This window comes from Balaenoptera musculus, chromosome 2 (assembly GCF_009873245.2).
Source record: "Balaenoptera musculus isolate JJ_BM4_2016_0621 chromosome 2, mBalMus1.pri.v3, whole genome shotgun sequence".
NCBI classification, from domain to species: Eukaryota; Metazoa; Chordata; class Mammalia; order Artiodactyla; family Balaenopteridae; genus Balaenoptera; species Balaenoptera musculus.
In genome coordinates this window covers 52,661,056-52,679,753 of record NC_045786.1, presented here as the reverse complement: position 1 = coordinate 52,679,753, position 18,698 = coordinate 52,661,056, and the positions used below count along the sequence as shown (strand labels likewise).

The window sequence follows — 18,698 nt, the reverse complement described above, 5'->3', positions numbered from 1 at the left end:
AGAAACAAGTTAATTACCCACAAAATACAATGGTGGGACAAGCATAGGATAACAGTTAAAGATATTCCCATTTGAAAGTAGAGAAAATAGTAGGAGAAAAGGAAGCACTATTCCCCCCCAAATTTCTAAATCTGGTTAGGCAGACAACAGTAGGTTTCAAGGCCTGGGGCTAATCCTCCATGATTAAGCCTCTGCCCTTAGAGTCATCCTTCCTTTTTCATGAAGGGTAGCACATGTTTGCAGTTGAGTAGTTTCTTTCAACCTATTTCCTGCCTGTGGAATGTTGGTGTTCTGACAGCCTTCTTTCATTTTGGCCTCTATCTGTCCCATTCAGCCCAAACTGACAGTGTTTCTGCTGGGATAAAATGTTTAAGAATCATTTACGTCTCCTGTGTATGTCTCAAGAATTTACACTACTAGACCTCCTTCATAAATCTTTCATGGATAATTCGTTCTCTAATGACTTTTGCTTACATGGCTGAGAGGACCCATGAGTCACACATCTAATTTCCTCAAAGAGTCTGAGGCAGTAGCAAAAGATCCAACCACACCCTTGGCTTTCCCTTAAGAGTATGTTTTCCTGACAATGAATCTCCTAATTATAGCGTCTTTTGCAACCTGGATAAACTGAGAATTTCCCAAATCAAGTCTTGGTCCCTTTTTTGTTGGCAGTCCTTACCTTAATCTGTCTCCTTCTTCTCACATTTTACTATAAGCAACAGGAAGAAAAAACAGGCCACAACTTTAACACTTAGCTTGGACTCTCCTCATCTAAGGGTCCAATTTCATCATTGTATCAGTTTCCTGTGGCTACTGTAACAAATTACCACAAACTTGGTGACTTAAAACACATTTACTGTCTTACATTTCTGGAGACCATGAGTCTGAAATCAGTGACACTGGGGCAAAATCAAGGTTTTGGCCGGGCTGTACTCCCTCTGGAGGTTCTAGGACAAAATCCGTTTACTTGCCTTTTCCAGTATCTAGAGCGTCATGCGTGCATTCCTTGGCTCAGGGCACCTTCCTACATTTTCAAAGCCAGCAGCACAGCATCTTCAAACATCTGTGCTTTCATCACATCACCTTCTTTCTTTTATCTATGTGCAATTTCCTTTGCCTCTCCCTTATAAGGATCTTTGTGATTGCATTTAGTGCCCACCTGGTTAATCTCCCCATCTCAAGACCCTTAATCACATTTGTAAAGACCCTTTTCCCATATAAGGTAATGTTTACAACTTCCAGGAATTAGGACGTTTTATCTTTGAGGGGCATTATTTAGCCTACTGCAATCTTTTACAAGTTCCGCTTTCCACCTAAGCTTTCTGTCACTATACAGTGAGAATCTCCTTTCCTCCAAATTCCAGTTTCCTCATTTCCTTCTGTGACCTCACCATTAGGGCCTTTGATGTCCATATTGCTACCAACAGTGTGTTTATGACCATATAATGTAGGTCTTCTCTACCATGTTTCTCACTGCAAGTTCTCATTACAGAATCATTAACATTCACATTTCAATTAACAGTCTGTTCAACGTAGTCTAGGCTTTTTCTATAATGAATCTCAAAATTCTTCCAGCCTCTTCCCACTGCCCAATTCCAAATCATTTCCACTTTTTTATGTATTTGTTACAGTAGCATCCCACTTCCAAGTACCAAATTTTGTATTATTTTCCTATTGATGTTGTAACAAATTATCACGAATTTATTGGCTAAAACACAACCAATTTATTATCTTACAGTTCTGGAGGTCAAAAGTCCAAAAAGGTCTTATGAGGCTAAAGTCAAGCTGTAGGCAGCAGGATTGCATTCCTTCTGGATTCTCTAGGGGAGAATCCTTTCCTTGCCTCTTCCAGCTTCTAGAGGCCGCCTGCATCCCTGAGTTCATGACCACAATCCCATGACCTCTGCTTTTGTCATCATATCGCCTCTGACTCTGACACTCCTGCCTTCCTCTCATAAGGACTGCTGTGATTCTCCTGGGCCCATCTGGATAATCCAAGATAAACTCCCCTCTCCCAAGGGCCTTAACTTAATCACGCCTGCACAGCCCTTTTGCTATTTAAGGTAACATATTCACAAGTCATGACGTTTGGGGGATTAAGACATGGATATCTTTGCAGGACCATTATTCTGCCTACCACCACACCTTCTATTGCACTGAAGTATTCTCATGTAAATGAAGAAAGCTCAGATCTGGAGAGCATATTGGGTAGAAATCTCTTTTCACACCTATTAACTCTTTTTTTTCAGAGAATAAAGGAGCTGTTATTACTTCTCTTTTTCAAATGGAAAGGCTGGACCAGAGAAGTTAGGCAGTTTTACAAAGGTTGCACAATTCATTAATGGCAAAGCTACTCTAGAATTTGGCTGTTTTAACATCTGAAGCACATGCCACTGCGGGCTGCCCCTGGGCAAGCAGAGAGCTCTCTAGCGAGTTTACATCCAAGTTGAAGCAAACAGCTTAACTCACAAAATGCCCTTTTTCTTACCCTAAAATTAAGATGTTCAAAAATGGGATATTATGTTCCAATAAGTTAATGCTTGAATGTCTTTAGAAACAGAAATTTGACCTTTGGGAAAAAAAGCTGGATCCTTGGATCTACCAGTAATTCAGTAAGTTTTTCCATAGGCACATTCCTTAACCTTTTGAGAAAATAAGGGCTTCTAGGAGGTGGCCTGGCTGGCTCCTTTGAGCTCTGACAGTCCACATTCCATGGAGTGCTCTGATCTCAATTCTGTGTGAAGGAGGTTGGTTGTACATCAAGGAACACTGCATTTTAAGAACCCCATGAATGGAAGGGTCCCTCTTATCTAGAGATATTGTTTGAGTACTATAAAAGCATAGGCCTTTTTTGAAATGCTTAAAGGATCAAAATTTTAAGTGTTGTTCTCTTACTAAGGGTGAAACATTTGCTATTGGGGAATTTATCTGAATAATACATTCACTCCTTAGAGGAGAGACACTATCATAGATGAAGTATATTTTTCTGATGTTTGGAATTCAAATTCTAAAGAAGTCTATTAAAATGGGGGAACAATCTGTGAGGCTCTAATGTTAGCATTTATCAAGATGGTAATTGTAGAATTATCTTTTTTATGTTTTCACTGGAATTATTTTTTTCTTCAAAAGGGTTTTCTTTTTCCATCCAGCTAAATTCTGTCCACCTGTCTCTACCCACCCTCTCTCCTCCTGTTATATGCTAAAAGCAGACTCCTTGGTGTACATTCCTTGCCACCATTAAATGTTGTCAGTGCAGTGGTTTTGGCATAGATCTCAGGACCAAACAGCTAGAATAAAACAAGACAGCAGATGCTGAGACCACAGTGACAGAAAGGATGGCTCCTCACCTCTCTTATAAACACACGGTGTTGGCCAAGAAAGAGGAGTACATGAGGAAAAGGAGGAAAAGCCAGGAGTGGGCAGAGTGCCAGAGGTGGGAGGTCAAGTCTCCCTGAGGGGTCTACTCTGACAAGTAAGGGCAAGCAACAGGAATGCAGGTGGCAGTGCCTCCAGTGACCCCGGGGATCAAAGCACCCCAGCACCAAGCAGCGGGGAGAGGAGTTAACTGTGATTCACCACATTGTCAAGAATTCAGCCAACAGATCTGGCTTCAAGGCAGCCTCCAGACCCAGTGGGCCCTAGAGTGTTTTCTGGGAGACAGAAGCCCAGTTATGTGAGCTCCAAGACATGGCAGTGTCTGGAGAGAAGATTCTGCCATGGAAGGACCATCTCCACGTCACCCTGCTGGTGGGAGTCCAGCCCATAGTTGTTGATATTATTGCGGGCAACTTGAAGACTGCAGCACTGGGTCTGCTGGTTGAAGTCTGCTGTGCATACGGCAGGGCTTGGACAGTCAGAACCACCTGAAGCACCCTGCACCCCTTCACACTGTTCCCACTGGCTGACCCCAGCATCTTCCCTACACCAAGGCCATCAACTGTTGGAGCAGAGGCCATAGACCAGCACTGAGATGTACTTTTCTAATTGGAAGCGTTCTCTGTTCTCCCACATCACCATTTCTTCATGTGCTTATTTTCACATTTATTGCTTTGTACCTGGCACTGTAGCTTTATATGTACTTTTTATGTCCCTACTATAAATTTGCTTCTCAAAGAAATTCTAGATTTACTGAGTCATTGTGATTTTATTCTCTAGAACATATTTGACTCACTTAAGTTTTCTGCCCCACTATTGCTTTGTTTAACAAATGGCTTAAGTTTACTAACAAGATAAATTAAAACACTGTTTTCCTTTATGTTGTCCTCCTCACAGGCTGTGGTTTTTAAGTCCTGTTTTCTTAATTCTAATAAGGAAATATTCCTTTACCTTCCCCATTTTGTAGTCTCTAATAATAATCCTTTTACATAGTTTATGCTTGAAGATGTCCACACATATACAGATATATGTATATATATATTACACAAACACACATCTGCATGCTAGAATTAAATATTTTACCTTTCAAAGTCATGATTATGCAGAGATTTTAAAGATGTGGGAAATACCCCTGCTCTAATGTTAGGTAAACAGAAGACTGAATTTTATAAACCAAGAACAAAAAGAAAACATCTGTAGCTGTGAAGAAATCTGGACAAAGTGTACCAGGTGAAATTATAAGTGAAATGATATGTATTTGTAATTTTCTTCTTTATAACTTTTTTGTATTTTCCATATTCTTCTACGAACATAGGTGGCATATAATTTTAGGTATCATCTCCCCACCTGAATATGAGACTTTTGTGGTATATTCTCATCCATGTGCACTCACACCCTCTGGAAATCACTCCATTTTGGGGAGAGTGGTACCCCCAGGCAGAGGCAGCAGATTTCCTCTCCGTGATGGGCACACACCTTCCTTCCACTGACACGTTTTAGCTTCATTCAGAGAATACATGAATTGACTACTCCAACTGCAATCGTCAAGTGTGAATTACATGCCCAATTTAATAGCAAAAAAGTTAAGCTATCTTAAAAGAAGGAAGCAGTAAAGGCAAAAATGATTGTTTTTACATTTTGATTCTCACCCCAGGCACATGGGCAAGATCCAGACTTAATATAACAAAATAGAATTGTAACGTCTGTTTAAAGTTGAAAATTGTGCAATTTGATTTCATTTAATGCAATTACATTTCATTTTAAATAATAGAATTAAACACTAAGGACAGAAGACTAACTCATTAAAGAAATTTAGATTTACTACTTAATTAGTAAATCTGTAGAGAAATAAAAGCACTACAGCATGATGACTCTGCAAGTACAAACAGAGCTTTGGGTCACACAGCCTGTGGGGCACGTGCCATTAGGGGCTCTGCATTCTTGTCCAGATCCCTTAATATCCATGCCTCACTTTCTTACCTTGAAACTGGCGTGATAATAGCAATATATTGTGCTATTCTAACTAGATATGTTAATGCAGGTGAAGCACTTAACACAGTCCCTAGCCCAGACCAGCAACTCTTATGATCAGCACTGTTTTAGTCATTGGTGACAGTGGTAGTGGATGGTGGTATTATTATTTGGAAGACCAGACTTGGATTAAAAACAATAAGAAAGTTGCTATCATAACACAATTTCGCTTACTCTATAGTTTCATGACATCAACCCAGTACACAATAATTATAGCCAGCTTCTGGTCAAAACTTGGACTGTGTATTTATTCCACATTTATATTTTTGAGCGTATAAATTATTTTAGAACATACATATATTTTCAGCCTTGTCAAGGGAAGTTTTTTAGATTACTGTGGGTAAGTGATGGGAGAATAAAAGAATAAATTATCTTTAAAGGCATCTCAAATTGCTTTACAAGCTGTAATGTATGTACAGACACTCAGCAAGCCACAGAACTCCTGAGTAGATTTGATTTAAACCTTATTTCTAAATGATATTCATCTACAATGCAATCCTATGTAATTTGGTGGGACAGTTTAGACAATTTCATAAAAGATAGTAATTAAAATAATGAGTGGAGTACTTAATATGGCTTTCTGGAACGTGGTGTCCAGTAAATAGCCAGAGTCGGTGAGTCATTGAAAGGTCCCCATCTCTTGTTTTTCAGCTTGACCATCTCGGCAGAATGCCCAATGCAACTTGAAGACTTCCCGATGGATGCCCATGCCTGCCCTCTGAAATTTGGCAGCTGTAAGTTATTTTCACAAGTAAGAACCATGGATATATTTTGGGGGTTATGTCCCCCAAAGACAGAGAAGCATTTAGGTTCTATATGTGAATAAGCATGAGATGACCTGCAGTCTGCTTGGGAAGGCTGGAGAGTATGGTGGGGCACACACCAGGCTGTTTTCCTTGCTTGTAACTGAGAATGCAAGTGGAGGCACTTGCCCATTAGGGTATGCTCCTCAGGAAGCAGTTCCCTACCCTTAGACCTGCACCAGGCAATTCTTTCTTGTCTTCACTTCTCAGATTGCAGGTCACCTCCTCCAACAGCCCTTAATGACCCAATTTCAGTTACCCACCTGATAACTCCTTATTCCATGGTAGTTATTGCTATGTTGAGTCACTTCTTCTCAGATGTTCCATGTGAACATTTGATTATTTATATGTGGGTTATTTAATTTTTAAACAGTTTGGGGATTTTCCAGTTATCTTTCTGTTACTGATTTTAGTTTAATTCCATTATAGTCAGAGGACACCCTCTGTATGGTTTCAACTTTTCTTACATTTATGGGGGTTTATTTCATGACTCAGAATAGGATTCATTTTGATATTTGTTCTGTGAACACTTGAAAGTCATGTGTACTTTGCAGTTGCTTGGTAGAATGCTCTACAAGTATTGATTAGATCCTGTTGATTATGGTGTTGTGAGTTCTATATTGTTTGCTGATTTTCTGTCTACATCAGTTGTTGAGAAAGAGGTGCTGAAGTCTTTGACTGTAATTGTGCAGTTGACTATTTCCACTTTCAATTCAGTAAGTTTTTTGTTTCATGTATTTCTCAGCTGTTTTGGTGTATACACATTCAGGATTATACTTTCTTGTGGATGAATTAACCCTTTATGATTGCATAATGTTCATCTCTGTCTCTGGTAATTTTCTTTGCTTTGAATTCTACTTTACCTGAAATCCATATGGCCACTCTTTCTTTTGATTAATATTTGAATGATGTATATATTTCCATATGTTTACTCTAAGCATCATTACATTAAAATGAGCTTCTTGCAGATGGTGTATAGTTAGGTCATATTTTTTAATTCACTTTGCCAGTCTTTATTTTCAATTGGTGTATTTTCATAATTTACATTTTATCGAACTATTGATATGTTAGGACTTAAGTCTGCCATTTTATTTGATTTTTTGGTTTTCCGTTCTCTATGTTTTCCATTTCTCTATTTTCTTTTTCCTGACTCCCTGTGGGTTAGCTGAACATTTATTATGATTCCATTTTTATTTATTTATAGTGTTTTTGTGTATATCTTCTTGTACATCTTTTATTTTAATTTTATTTATTTATTTTTGTCTGTGTTGGGTCTTTGTTGCTGCATGTGGGCTTTTCTCTAGTTGCGGCAAGTGGGGGCTACTCTTTGTTGTGGTGCATGGGTTTATTGCAGTGGCTTCTCTTGTTGTGGACCATGGGCTCTAGGTGCACAGGCTTCAGTAGTTGTGGTGCACGGGCTTAGTTGCCCCGTGACATGTGGGATCTTAGTTCCCTGATCAGGGATCAAACCCACATCCCCTGCATTGTAACAGATTCTTTACCACTGGACCACCAGGGAAGTCCCTAGCCATTCTTTTAGGATAGACTGCTGGCAATAAATTCTCTGAGTTTTTCTTCATCTGAAAATACCTTGATTTCTCCCTTCATACCTGAAGAACATTTTTAGTGAATATAAGATCCTGTTCTGACAGTTCTTGTGGCATTTGAAAAATGTGCTACTTTGCTGTTGCCTCCATGGTTTCTGTTGAGGAATCTGCTGTAATTCAAACCATATTTTCTTTATAGGTGAGATATCTTTTCTCTCTTGTTGCTTTCAAGTTTTTTTCTTTGACTTTAGTTTCAGAAGTTTGACTATGATGTGTATTAGTGTGGATTTCTTTGGGTTTACTGATTTGGGATTTACTCCACTTCTTGCATCTATAGATTTTGGTCAGATTTAGGACGTTTGACCAGTTATTACTTTGAATACTTTTTCTGCCCCATCCTCTTTCTCTTCTTCTTTCCTGACTCAAATGACATGAATGTTAGATCTTTTGTTGTATTCTTACAAGTACTGAGGCTCTTTTCACTTTTTTTTCTATTACATCTGTGTATGGTCACAGGCTCCTCCAGATGGCTGTTCCCTTGTTCTCTGTATATCCCTTGCCTGACCAGTGCCTGCTTCACCTACACCCTACTCATATGACTGACCTACATACTTGCCCCAGGCCACAGCTAATGACTGTTCTAGCTTTAGATAAGAACTCTCCACTCTGCTTATCAAAGGGGTGGTGAGGGACAGACCCCTCTGCTGGTTTCCCTGGTAACCAATGAGATAACCTGATATAATTTCCCCCTATAACTGGCAATCTCTCCTTCCACCCCAGGAGCAAAGATGGCCACATGTCCTGCCCGCCATCTGCCAAACATGGTGGGGTGTCACTCCAGGACCTTGCTTCAGAGGTGTAAGCTCCCCCATCCATTAAACCGTTGATGTTTCTGTCACTGGCTCTTTCTTCAGTCTTAAGGATGGGCAAGTAGAGGCCTTTGTAGACCTGCAGGGTGCAGCCCAACAATCTGTTTTTCAGATAACTTAATTTTTATTGTTCTATCTTTAATTTTACTGATTCTTTCTTTTGCCCCCTCCATCTTTCTGAGGAACTCATTCACTGAGCTTCTTATTATGGTTATTGTTTTCTTTAATTTTATGTGTCAACTTGACTGGGCCACAGGATGCCCAGATATTTGGTCAAACTTTATTGTAGGCATCCATGTGAAGATATTTTTTGATAAGATTAGCATTTAAATCAGTTGACTGAGTAAAGCAGATTGCCCTCCCTAATGTGGATGGGCCTCGTTCAATCAGTTGAAGACCTGAATAGAACAGAAGGGCTGCCCTTCCCATGGGTAAGAGGAAACTCCTCCTGCCGATTGCCTTGAGCAAGAATGTTGGTCTTTTCCTTCCATGCAAACTGAAACAGCTCTTCTTGGGTCTCCAGCCTAACAATTCTCAGACTGGAACTACACCATCAGTTCTCCTGGTTCTTCAGCTTGCTGATTGCAGATCTTGGGACTTCTCAGCTCCCATTATTGCATGAGGCAATACCTTATAATAAACCATGTATGTATGTGTGTGTGTGTGTGTGTGTGTCTATATATATATATATATATATGTAAATATATGTATATGTATATATGTCTATATAGAGAGAGACACACACACACACACATATATGTGTATATACCTATTGTTTCTGTTTCTCTGGAGAACCCTGACTAATACAGATTTTGGTTATGAGACGTGGGTGCTACTGTAGCAAATACCTGGAAATGTGGATGTGGCTTTAGAACTGGGTAATGGATAGAGGCTGGAGAGTTTTGTGGTGCATGCTAGAAAAAGCCAAGATTGCTATGAAGGGACTGTTGGGTGAAACATGGATGTTAAAGAAGATACTGGTAAGGGCTCAGAAAGAAAAAAGACAGCTAAAGAGAAACCTTTCTTCTTCTTAGAGAATACCCAAGTAATCATGAACAGAATGCTGGTTGAAACTTGGATGTTAAAGGTCTTCTGGTGAGGTCTCAGACAGAAATGTGGGACAGGTTATTGGAAAGTGGAGGAAAGATACTGCTTGTTATGAACTGGCAAAGCACTTGACTACATTGTGATCCAGTGTTTTGTGGAAGGTAGACCTTGTGAACAATGAAATTGGTTATTTAGTTGAGAAGATTTCTAAGGAAAGTGCTGGAGGAGTGGCTTGGTTCCTCTTGACAGTTTAATAGTAAAATGTGAAAGGCAAGAGATAAATTAAAGAAGGAATTGTTAAGCCAAAACAAAAAATGAAAAAAAAAAAAAACAGAACTTAAAGATTTGGAAAATTCTCATACTCATATTGCAAAAAAAGAGGAAGTTTCTTCAGGAGAGAACACCAAATAAAAAGGTTACCCATGGTGTTATTGGCCATCTCAACAGAAGGCTGGAAGAAAGACCCCAAAGGCAATTCAGAGACCATCAGGGCTGCCAGTCCCACCCCAGCTGCAGAGTGCACAGGCCCAGGGGGCCAGACTGCCTCCACTTGGTCTTCAAAGGGCAGGGCTGCCACCCAGCAGAGCCCTGGGTGCCACGCCTTGCAGGGCAATGGGCATGAGGCTGCTGCCTCAGAGCATTGAACCAAGGAGAATTATTCTCAAGCCTTAAGATCTAATGGAACTTGCCCTGCTAGGTTTTGGACTTGCTTGGGACTTGTCATTCCTTATTTCCTTCCATGTTCTCCCTTTTGGAACGGGAATGTCTATCCTATACCCATCCCACCATTGTATTTTGGAAGCAAATAACTTGTTTCACAAGTTCACAGCTGGAGAGGAATTTTGCCTCAGGATGAATTCAGTCTAGATGATATTTAGATGAGACTTTTGACCTTAGATGTTAGAGTTGATGCTTGGAATGAGTTAAGACCTTGGGGATACTGGGATGAAATGAATGTATTTTGCATGTGAGAAGGACATAGATTTTGTGGGGCCAGTGGTAGAACACTATGGACTGAATTATGTCCCCCCAAAATTCATATTTTGAAACCCTAATCTCTAATGTTACTGTATTTGAACATAGAGCCTTTGTAATTAAAGTTAATTGAAGTCATAAAGGTAGAACCCTCATCTGATAGGATTGATGCCTTTATAAACAAAGGAAGAGAGAAATCTCTCTCTGTCTCCACATGCATGCAACGAAGAAAGGCCATGTGAGAACACAGCGAGGAAGCAGCCCTCTGTAAGCCAGGACAAGAGTCCTCACCAGAAATTGAATCTGCTAACATCTTGATCTTGGACTTTCCAGCCTCCAGAACTGTGAGAAAATAAATTTTGATTGTTTAAGCCAATCAGTCTATGGTATTTTGTTATGGTAGCCCAGGCAGACCAACACGAGTGCTAAAACTTCTCTTTGGTATTTCTTTCTCTCTTCTGTTTCTTTGCTGAGACTCTATTTTTTCACTTGTTTCAAGCATGTTTGTAATTGGTTGTTGCAACATTTTATGGTGGCTGCTTCAAAAATTCTTTTTTTAAAAGGATTTTTAAAAAGTAATTTTTTAAAAGGTAATTCTGACATCTCTGTCATATTTTCTTTGGCATCTATTGATTTTTTAAAAATTCAGTTTGATCTTCCTGGTTGTTGTTAGGACACGTTTTTTTATTGGACATTTTGTGTATTGTTATGACAATCTGGATTTTATTGAAACCTTCTGTTTTAGCTAGATTTTTAAAACCACTGCTCTGGCAGGGAAAGGTGCAGCATGGCCTCATTACTGCCAAGTGGGCTTCCCTTCAGCCTCCACTGACACAGGGGTGACTGGGCTCTTGCTCTTGCTGGGTGGACACAGGACTCCGAGCTATATACAGGTCTTCACTGACACCATGTGGGGTAGGGTGGCCTTGGGGTGGCAGGAGTCTGAGCCTCCACTAAGCTTCCTGTGATGCAGCCCCAGCAAGGAGCAGGAGGATATGCTCCTGCTGATTAGAGTGGGAGTCCAGGCTCCCCACTTGGCCTCTAGCCCACTACGGAGAATTGTCATCATTGCTGCCCAGCAAGGATGAAAGCCCTACTCCCTCGTGTTGGAGCTTCTCTGATACCTGCTGAGTGTGAAAGCCTAGGCTCTCCACTCTCTTTGCTGGCCTGGGGTGGGGTAGGGCAACATCTTTTCTGTGGTATTTGACTGGAGTCGAGTGATATTTTCTGTCTTTATAGGCTGACCCTTTCCTGATCCTTTGGGTAGAGAGAGCAGGCTTCTGTTGTTGTTACTGTTTTTAGTCTGTGCCCATTGGCATTTCCAGGTTGCCACCTTCTTTAGTTCTAAGTCTGGAATGTAAAGGATAAGAAGAAAACTAAAGAACTCACTACTGTGTCATCCCTTGGGTCCCAAGACCTGTCTGCCTTACTCTCTGTACCTTTCAGATTCTTCCCACATTAATTGTATATGTAATATCCAGGGTTTCCAGTTGTACTTAGTAGGATGAGTAGGAGAAAACACATCTTCATCCTCCTGGAAGCAAAAGTCCCCCTAGATGTGTTTTTACTATTATTTACACTTTCTGGAGTTTGCTGAGCCTCTCGAATCTCTAAATTTATGTCTTTCACCAAATTTGAGGCATTTTTACCATCATTACTTCTAACAAATTTTCTTTCTCATCCTCTCTTTTTCCTCTGGAGCTCTAATTGTAGGTATTGTAATTTTTGATATTAATACCTCAGATCCCTAGGGGTCTGTTTACTTTTTAAAAAACTTGTTTTCACTTCTATTCTTTATATTGGATAATTTCTATTGCTCTGCCTTCAGCATTTCCACTCTCTGTCATTTCTGATCTGCTGTTAAGCTCACACAGTAAATGCTTTTTATTCAGTGTATTTGACAGGTTTAGAATTTGTATTTGGTTCTTTTAAATAGTTTCAATGCCTCTGCTCAGATTTACTCTTAGTTTTTTCATTACAACAATTTTTCATCACAAAACATTACATTTTTTCCTTTACACCCTAAAGCATAGCCATGATAGCTGCTTTAAAATCCTTCTATGCGAAATCGAACATCTCAATCTTCTTGGTGTCATTCTGCATTGATTGTATTTTCTGTTGAACAAAGGTCATGTTTTCCTGTTTCTTTTACATTTAACAAACAGTTTTGAATTGTTTCCTGGACATTTCAGTCAGTGTTATATCGCAAGGACTCTGGATTCTGTCAAATTTAGAGCATGTGTGTGTGTGTGTGTGTGTGTGTGTGTGTGTTTGTGTGTGTGTGTGTGTCTTGGTGAGGGTGAGGGGCGGTTGCCAGATAACTTGACTGAGCTCCAACTCCAGACTCTGTCCTTCCTGTGGTACCACCTGAAATGTCTGGAGGGTCTTGTACTTACTTGGGCTGGTAGGATTATGCTCCATATGTGTAATTCAGCCTTGAGTTAGGTATCTGGTTAGAGTTTGCATACATCTGTTTACATCAATGTGGGGCTCCCTCTCCGTGGCTCTTTCCTTTCCAGGATTTTATACCTCACTTTCCAGCTGTGCTGCTCTGATAGCTCCAGACACTTCCTTTTGGTTCTTCAAGCCAATAAGTCTGAGGGATCCCTCTGAACCACAGCTGCCTCATGGCTCTGACTCACATCTTTTTAAGAGAAAAGCCATTCCCTGCGTCCAAGTGCCAGCTCCTCTCCGGAGCCCTCCTGCTCTTGTTCACTCTCCAGTGCCTTCAGGGAGTTATTTTTCATGTGGTGTCCAGAGTTAATAGTTGTTACCTACTAACAGCAACTCTGCCATTACTGTCAGGGAACTTCCTTCGATTCTGAGGGTTTCCTTTTATATTGCTTCTATAATTCCAAAGGGATTTGGGAGATTAGGAGAAATAAGTATGTGTGAGGAGCCAAAAATTAAGTTGGATGGGAATAATTCATTTTTTTCAAACTATGATCTTCAAACGCCATGGAGAGATAAAACATACATTTATTTGGGGGAAGTAGTATAATGGAAAGGGACTCTCACTAGGATTTATTTAAACCACTTACTGCCATCGGATAGCTGTGCACATCAGTAGCTGGGACAAAGCCTTCAAAAGATCCCTAGGGCACCTCACTTGGGAATCACTGATTCATGTCTCTAAGAGGAAAATGAGTTATATAACTTAAAATTATGCTACTCTTTGTACCTGAAAATTATGCTCTTCATTTGATCAAAGGTAAAAACACTAAAAGTCAAAGATTGTTATTTTTTCATCATTAGTTAAATAAATTCAAGTCAATGTGATATTCGGATTTAATGGCAATGGTGTGCAGGGCAGGAACACAAAGCAATTTTTGGTGAAAAAAAGTATGTGAGCTTTTAACCCTTCTTCATATCATCTCATATTCAACGACTCACCAGCTGCAGTTGTATCATTTATCATATTCAAAGCTAAAATATGCATCTGATAGGATCTTTTCCTTTCAACATTCAACCAAACAAAACAAGATCAATTTATATATATATATATATTTATTTATTTATTTCTTGAACTCCATAGAGAGACAAAACCAATATAACCATTTCTTCAACTCAGTAGAGATATTGAACTCTCATGCCAAATTTCTTTTTATCTGCCTGATATTTGAAGACTGGTTTGAAATAGATGAGATCACTTATTTATATTTGCTCTTATTATCATTACTATGATATACAAGGCAGTTTAATAGGTTTTCCTCATATATCATGTTTGCATACAATTGATCAAGAGCTAGAAAACTGCATAAACTTCACCTTTCCTCAGCTTGTATGGTTTCAGCTCAGGACTTAATAGGTTTAAAAGAAGAAATGCTATTCAATGAAGTGTTTTTCTTACTTGTCTTTCATCTTTTGGATTTACTAAAAATAGCTGCTTGGCCAAGTAGTTCACTTCTACCATCAGCATCGGAGCCTGCAGGGGCTAAATGTGATAGTATAATGAGTTTCAAATTACCCAATCCAACAGTTCTCTGCTATTAGGAGACAAAGCAATGCAAACAGTCGTCATTATTCTAACGAGCCACATACTCTGGCTTCTCTAATGCAGAGCTGGATTAACAGACATTTCTGTTATTGCTATCTCTTCTCTCAAGAATTCAAACAGTTGTTGAAATTAGCCCTGGCTTATAGAGGGATACTTCCCAGTACATAAGGAAATTCCTTAAATATAATGGTATGGCTTACATTTAGAAGCAAATGCTTAAACAAATCAAGAGCATTTAGAAAAGAAAAAAAAATTTTGTTCATTTTATTTGTGAAATGGTGCCTTAAGTATTAGATTAAGTCATGAGAAAACATCTGGATTCATGAAAATATGTTCTATATTAGACATGGACCCTGTTTCGGTGGATCTCCAGTAGAGAGAATTTCAGACCGTCGGGGGTAAATGTCATGGGGGTGAGCTGTCAGCGCATTCAGACATGTGGGATTACAACTCTGCTGCTGCCTTGGTCATGCCCAATACGGAGCGACTCAGCTCACCTGTCAGTGGTCTAGAGCGCAGGTTTCGGAGTGCCTGATGTGAGGTCTTAGAAATACATTGAAGTTTTGTCTGTGTTGTGCGTTAGTTAACCTTGATTACTATCTAACAGCTATGTCGGGTGTGCTCTGCACTCAGCACTCTGCTAAGTGCAGTGAGAAAAAGAAGCATGACCGGTGCTCAAGGAGCAGATGATGGACACGTTAGATAATCAGGTTAAAACCCCTGTGAAACTGAAGGCCATTTGGGGAACCTCCTCATGAGGGTCATATTTTGAACTGAGCCTGGAAGGATTTGGATAGAAGAAGGCATAATGGAAATAGGACAAAGCACAAATGACAGGTGATCAGTTAGTGGAGGACACCCTTTGGGGAAGTGACAGGACAGTGTTACAACCCAGATAGGAAGGGCCTTAAATCCCAAAGTGTAAAAGTAGTAGGCAGAACAATGATGTTGTGGAGTAAGGGGAGGATGTGCTGAAATCACTATTTTGGAAGTGAAACCAAGCTCTTGGAATGCCATGAAGCAGTAGAAGTGATGAGAGCTGAGAGCAGGGTGGTGGCCGGTGTGACAAGTGGATTTTGAGATGGACTCTGGGCGCGTGTGTAAGAGTCAAAGATGGCATCATGATTTTAAGACCAGGTGACTTGGAAAATACTATTTTCTATTAGAAATTGGAAGTAATTGGAAGGAGCTGCTGATTTGAGTGTATAAAAAGCTAATCAGTTTATGAGAGGGTAAGAAAGTATGTGGAGGGATTTCCTCCTCATACTCCCGGCCTTTTACCTGCCTCTCACTCTTCTTCACAAAGGAAGCAGCTTTTCTGCTGGGAGGGTGACAGTCCTTTGTCCTTCTTTCCTGATTTGGTCCCATTTAAGTCTATAGACACAGAGAGCATGGTCTCTTGACTCTCCCTCAGACCAGCCAGGACAGTGACCCCAAGTAATTTTACAAGGACCTGACTGTAGGGTGGTGATGGGCCATGTGACTAGCAAATCTCAGGCTTCCAGTGTCGCTTCCTGGGTAACAGGGCAGCAGTGTTATCTGTTCATCTCCATCTGCAGAGAGCTGCACTCACTTCCCAGTTGATTCTGGGCAAGGAAAGTGGCCTGGCAAAGCCCCACTGATCTAATTGTTACCTGCTTAATTGAAAGCAGGGATATTGGTTGTGCAGTAGGCCATTAGAAATAATGTAACCACAGACATTTATATTTTACAAATTTTCTAATTTAGATTATGGAATCGATGTGTCAGGTATTGACTTGGTTTTCAGCTCAAGAGACTGAGACTCGGGAACGTTGAGGATGGGCAGGTCACGCAGGTGATGGGTGGTGAGGTCACCTGGGGCAGGTACTCTGCCCGTTTCCACCTCCAGTTTTAGAAGAGGGAGGAAGGCTGAGGACATGGGTGTCAGAGAACTCAAATCCTGTACGTTTTGCAAATCGCCAAAATTCCAATTACATCCTAACCTGCATTTCTTCTAATGCCAAAGGCAGTGAATGCACAGAGTAAAAGAGGTTTCCTCACTGGTTACTGGCAGTTCCTGGGTGTCCACGCAGCCTGTCAGATAAGACAAACCAGTGGTCCTCACATACTGGGTTTGCTTTTGACAGACATTTAGAAAGTGAATTCATGTAGAAAAATCTTCTCATAAGACTGGATTTGACACCAAGCAAAACTTCTTTCCAACTTAGGGCTATGTTTCTTATAGCTACTATTTATTTAAAACTGTGTGTCAGGCATGTGCTAAATACTTGACATTCATGAATACACTTTACCCTTAAGCACCGCTACGTTGTTTCCCTCAGTCTGCAGATGAGGAAGTAGAGCTTTGAGCGTAAAGAGGTTGTCGAAGATCATCCCATAGTGAAGGTCAGACATGTTTGTCTCATAGTTAGGCAAAAACTCATCGCTTCTAAAAGGCCTTGGAAATAAGGGGTTGATGTGCCATTGTGGCCTTTTATTCAGGATTTGCAGTGCCAGAAGAGGACAGACAGGAAGTGTCAACCCAGGGACAAAGCTGCTCTGAAAGCAGTGATGAATTCCCAAGTTAGTTGTGGATGAAAATGTTTCAAATCTTCTTGCCTGGCTCCGCTGATGTGTGGTTGGAGGAAGGCAAGCATTATGTTTCTGGAGCTCTAAATCATGATAGATGATGGCAGCATGGCAAATGATGGCCTCGTTTACTGTCATCCCCAGATAAGAGATGGGCTGCCACACCTCTGACACACAGAGAAGAATTTAGTGTTGCTAAATGCCCAAGCAGAAAGGCACACGAGTGCCTCATTTATTCCCATCCTTAATTTGATGGCGAGAGCAGAACTCACGGTGTTGAACTGACATGCCAGAGGCCGCGTTGCCTCTCGTTGCTGCTGTTATTAATGCCATTAACATCATCAATATCAATAGGCCATTTAATATTTACAGTTTGAAAAACAAGAGGATATAAATTATTAATATACATTGTAGGTGACATTCATACATCACTCTGTGATTTCAAGTAACTTTTATCTAGTTATAATTATTATTTTATTGGGTCCTTATTGTATTATAAGTATTATAATCCACCCCCACCAACAATGGAGAAAGAGGCTTGGAGGACTGGTGCCCAGCGAGCCTGCAGGTAACAGAGCCAACCTCTCTCCAGCCACTGATCCCTGCAGGACAGACACGCTTCCCTGGTCAGTGCGCTTCTTAGCCCCAGAGCTCAAGGACAGCCACCCACAGTCCCAGTGAGGAGAGTGATGCCCAGCCTGCAGTCAGGACCGTGTCCCCAGCAGTCCAGTCTGCATGCCCACCTCTGTGCCTCCACCACCCCACAGGTCCCACCTGCATCCCCACATTCTGTCGACGTCCCTCCAGGCCACCCGAGGGGACACCTGCCCCACTCTCCCAAATGCCTCATTCGTCGCGAATGTCCTCCCTCTTCAGTGTGTTGCCAACTCTTTGCCCTCTTTCCCCTCTTACTTGAGGATGCTGGGCACTGAGTAGGTAGCTCCATGGGGGAGGGGGAGCGGGGGAGGGGAAGCATAGTTTTCTGTGCTCTGTACTCTCTTTAGATACATGTCTGTGCTCCCAGTCTTTCCTGACTCTCAGAACTGCCCTGGTCACTGAGACCTATTGCCCCAAGGTTTGAGCTTCTTTTTCTTTTTGAGCTTCGGGATTCACATTTCCCAACCCATTCACATCTTCCAGGGGTCATGGGGACCCCCTTAACTCTTTTGGCCAGGGGACAGACTCACAACCCACGTGTGGATTGGGACTGGAGTGGGGGTTGTTAGTGGGACATTGGCAGCCCTCCTCACTGCAAATGTAGCCGGGAAGGGGGAGGCCATCTTCACAGTGCAGCAGCTCTGCCTGCTATGAGACAGAGGAGCTGGGGGAAGATGCTGGACAGTGGCACAGGACAACAGGAGCACAAGCTGCCTGAGCCAGTCGGGGACTGCCAGGAGATGCTGCCTCATCACCGTGTACCATCCACTCCATACTCACAGCCCCAGCTAGAATCCAGTGTGGCCACTCTGCTCAAGTCCATGTCTCAGTGCCACGGCCCTTCAAT

The 18,698-nt window shown here is 41.1% G+C and overlaps 1 protein-coding gene across 1 annotated transcript in view; it reads left to right on the top strand.

The window, feature by feature from the left end:
* The window catches only part of GABRA5 (gamma-aminobutyric acid type A receptor subunit alpha5), a 103,167-nt gene that overhangs the window by 53,741 nt on the left and 30,728 nt on the right, over window positions 1-18,698 (top strand). The window contains exon 6 of the mRNA XM_036843328.1: window positions 6,058-6,140. Within this exon, the coding sequence (XP_036699223.1) occupies window positions 6,058-6,140 (83 nt within the window). The remainder of the gene's footprint in view (window positions 1-6,057; window positions 6,141-18,698) is intronic.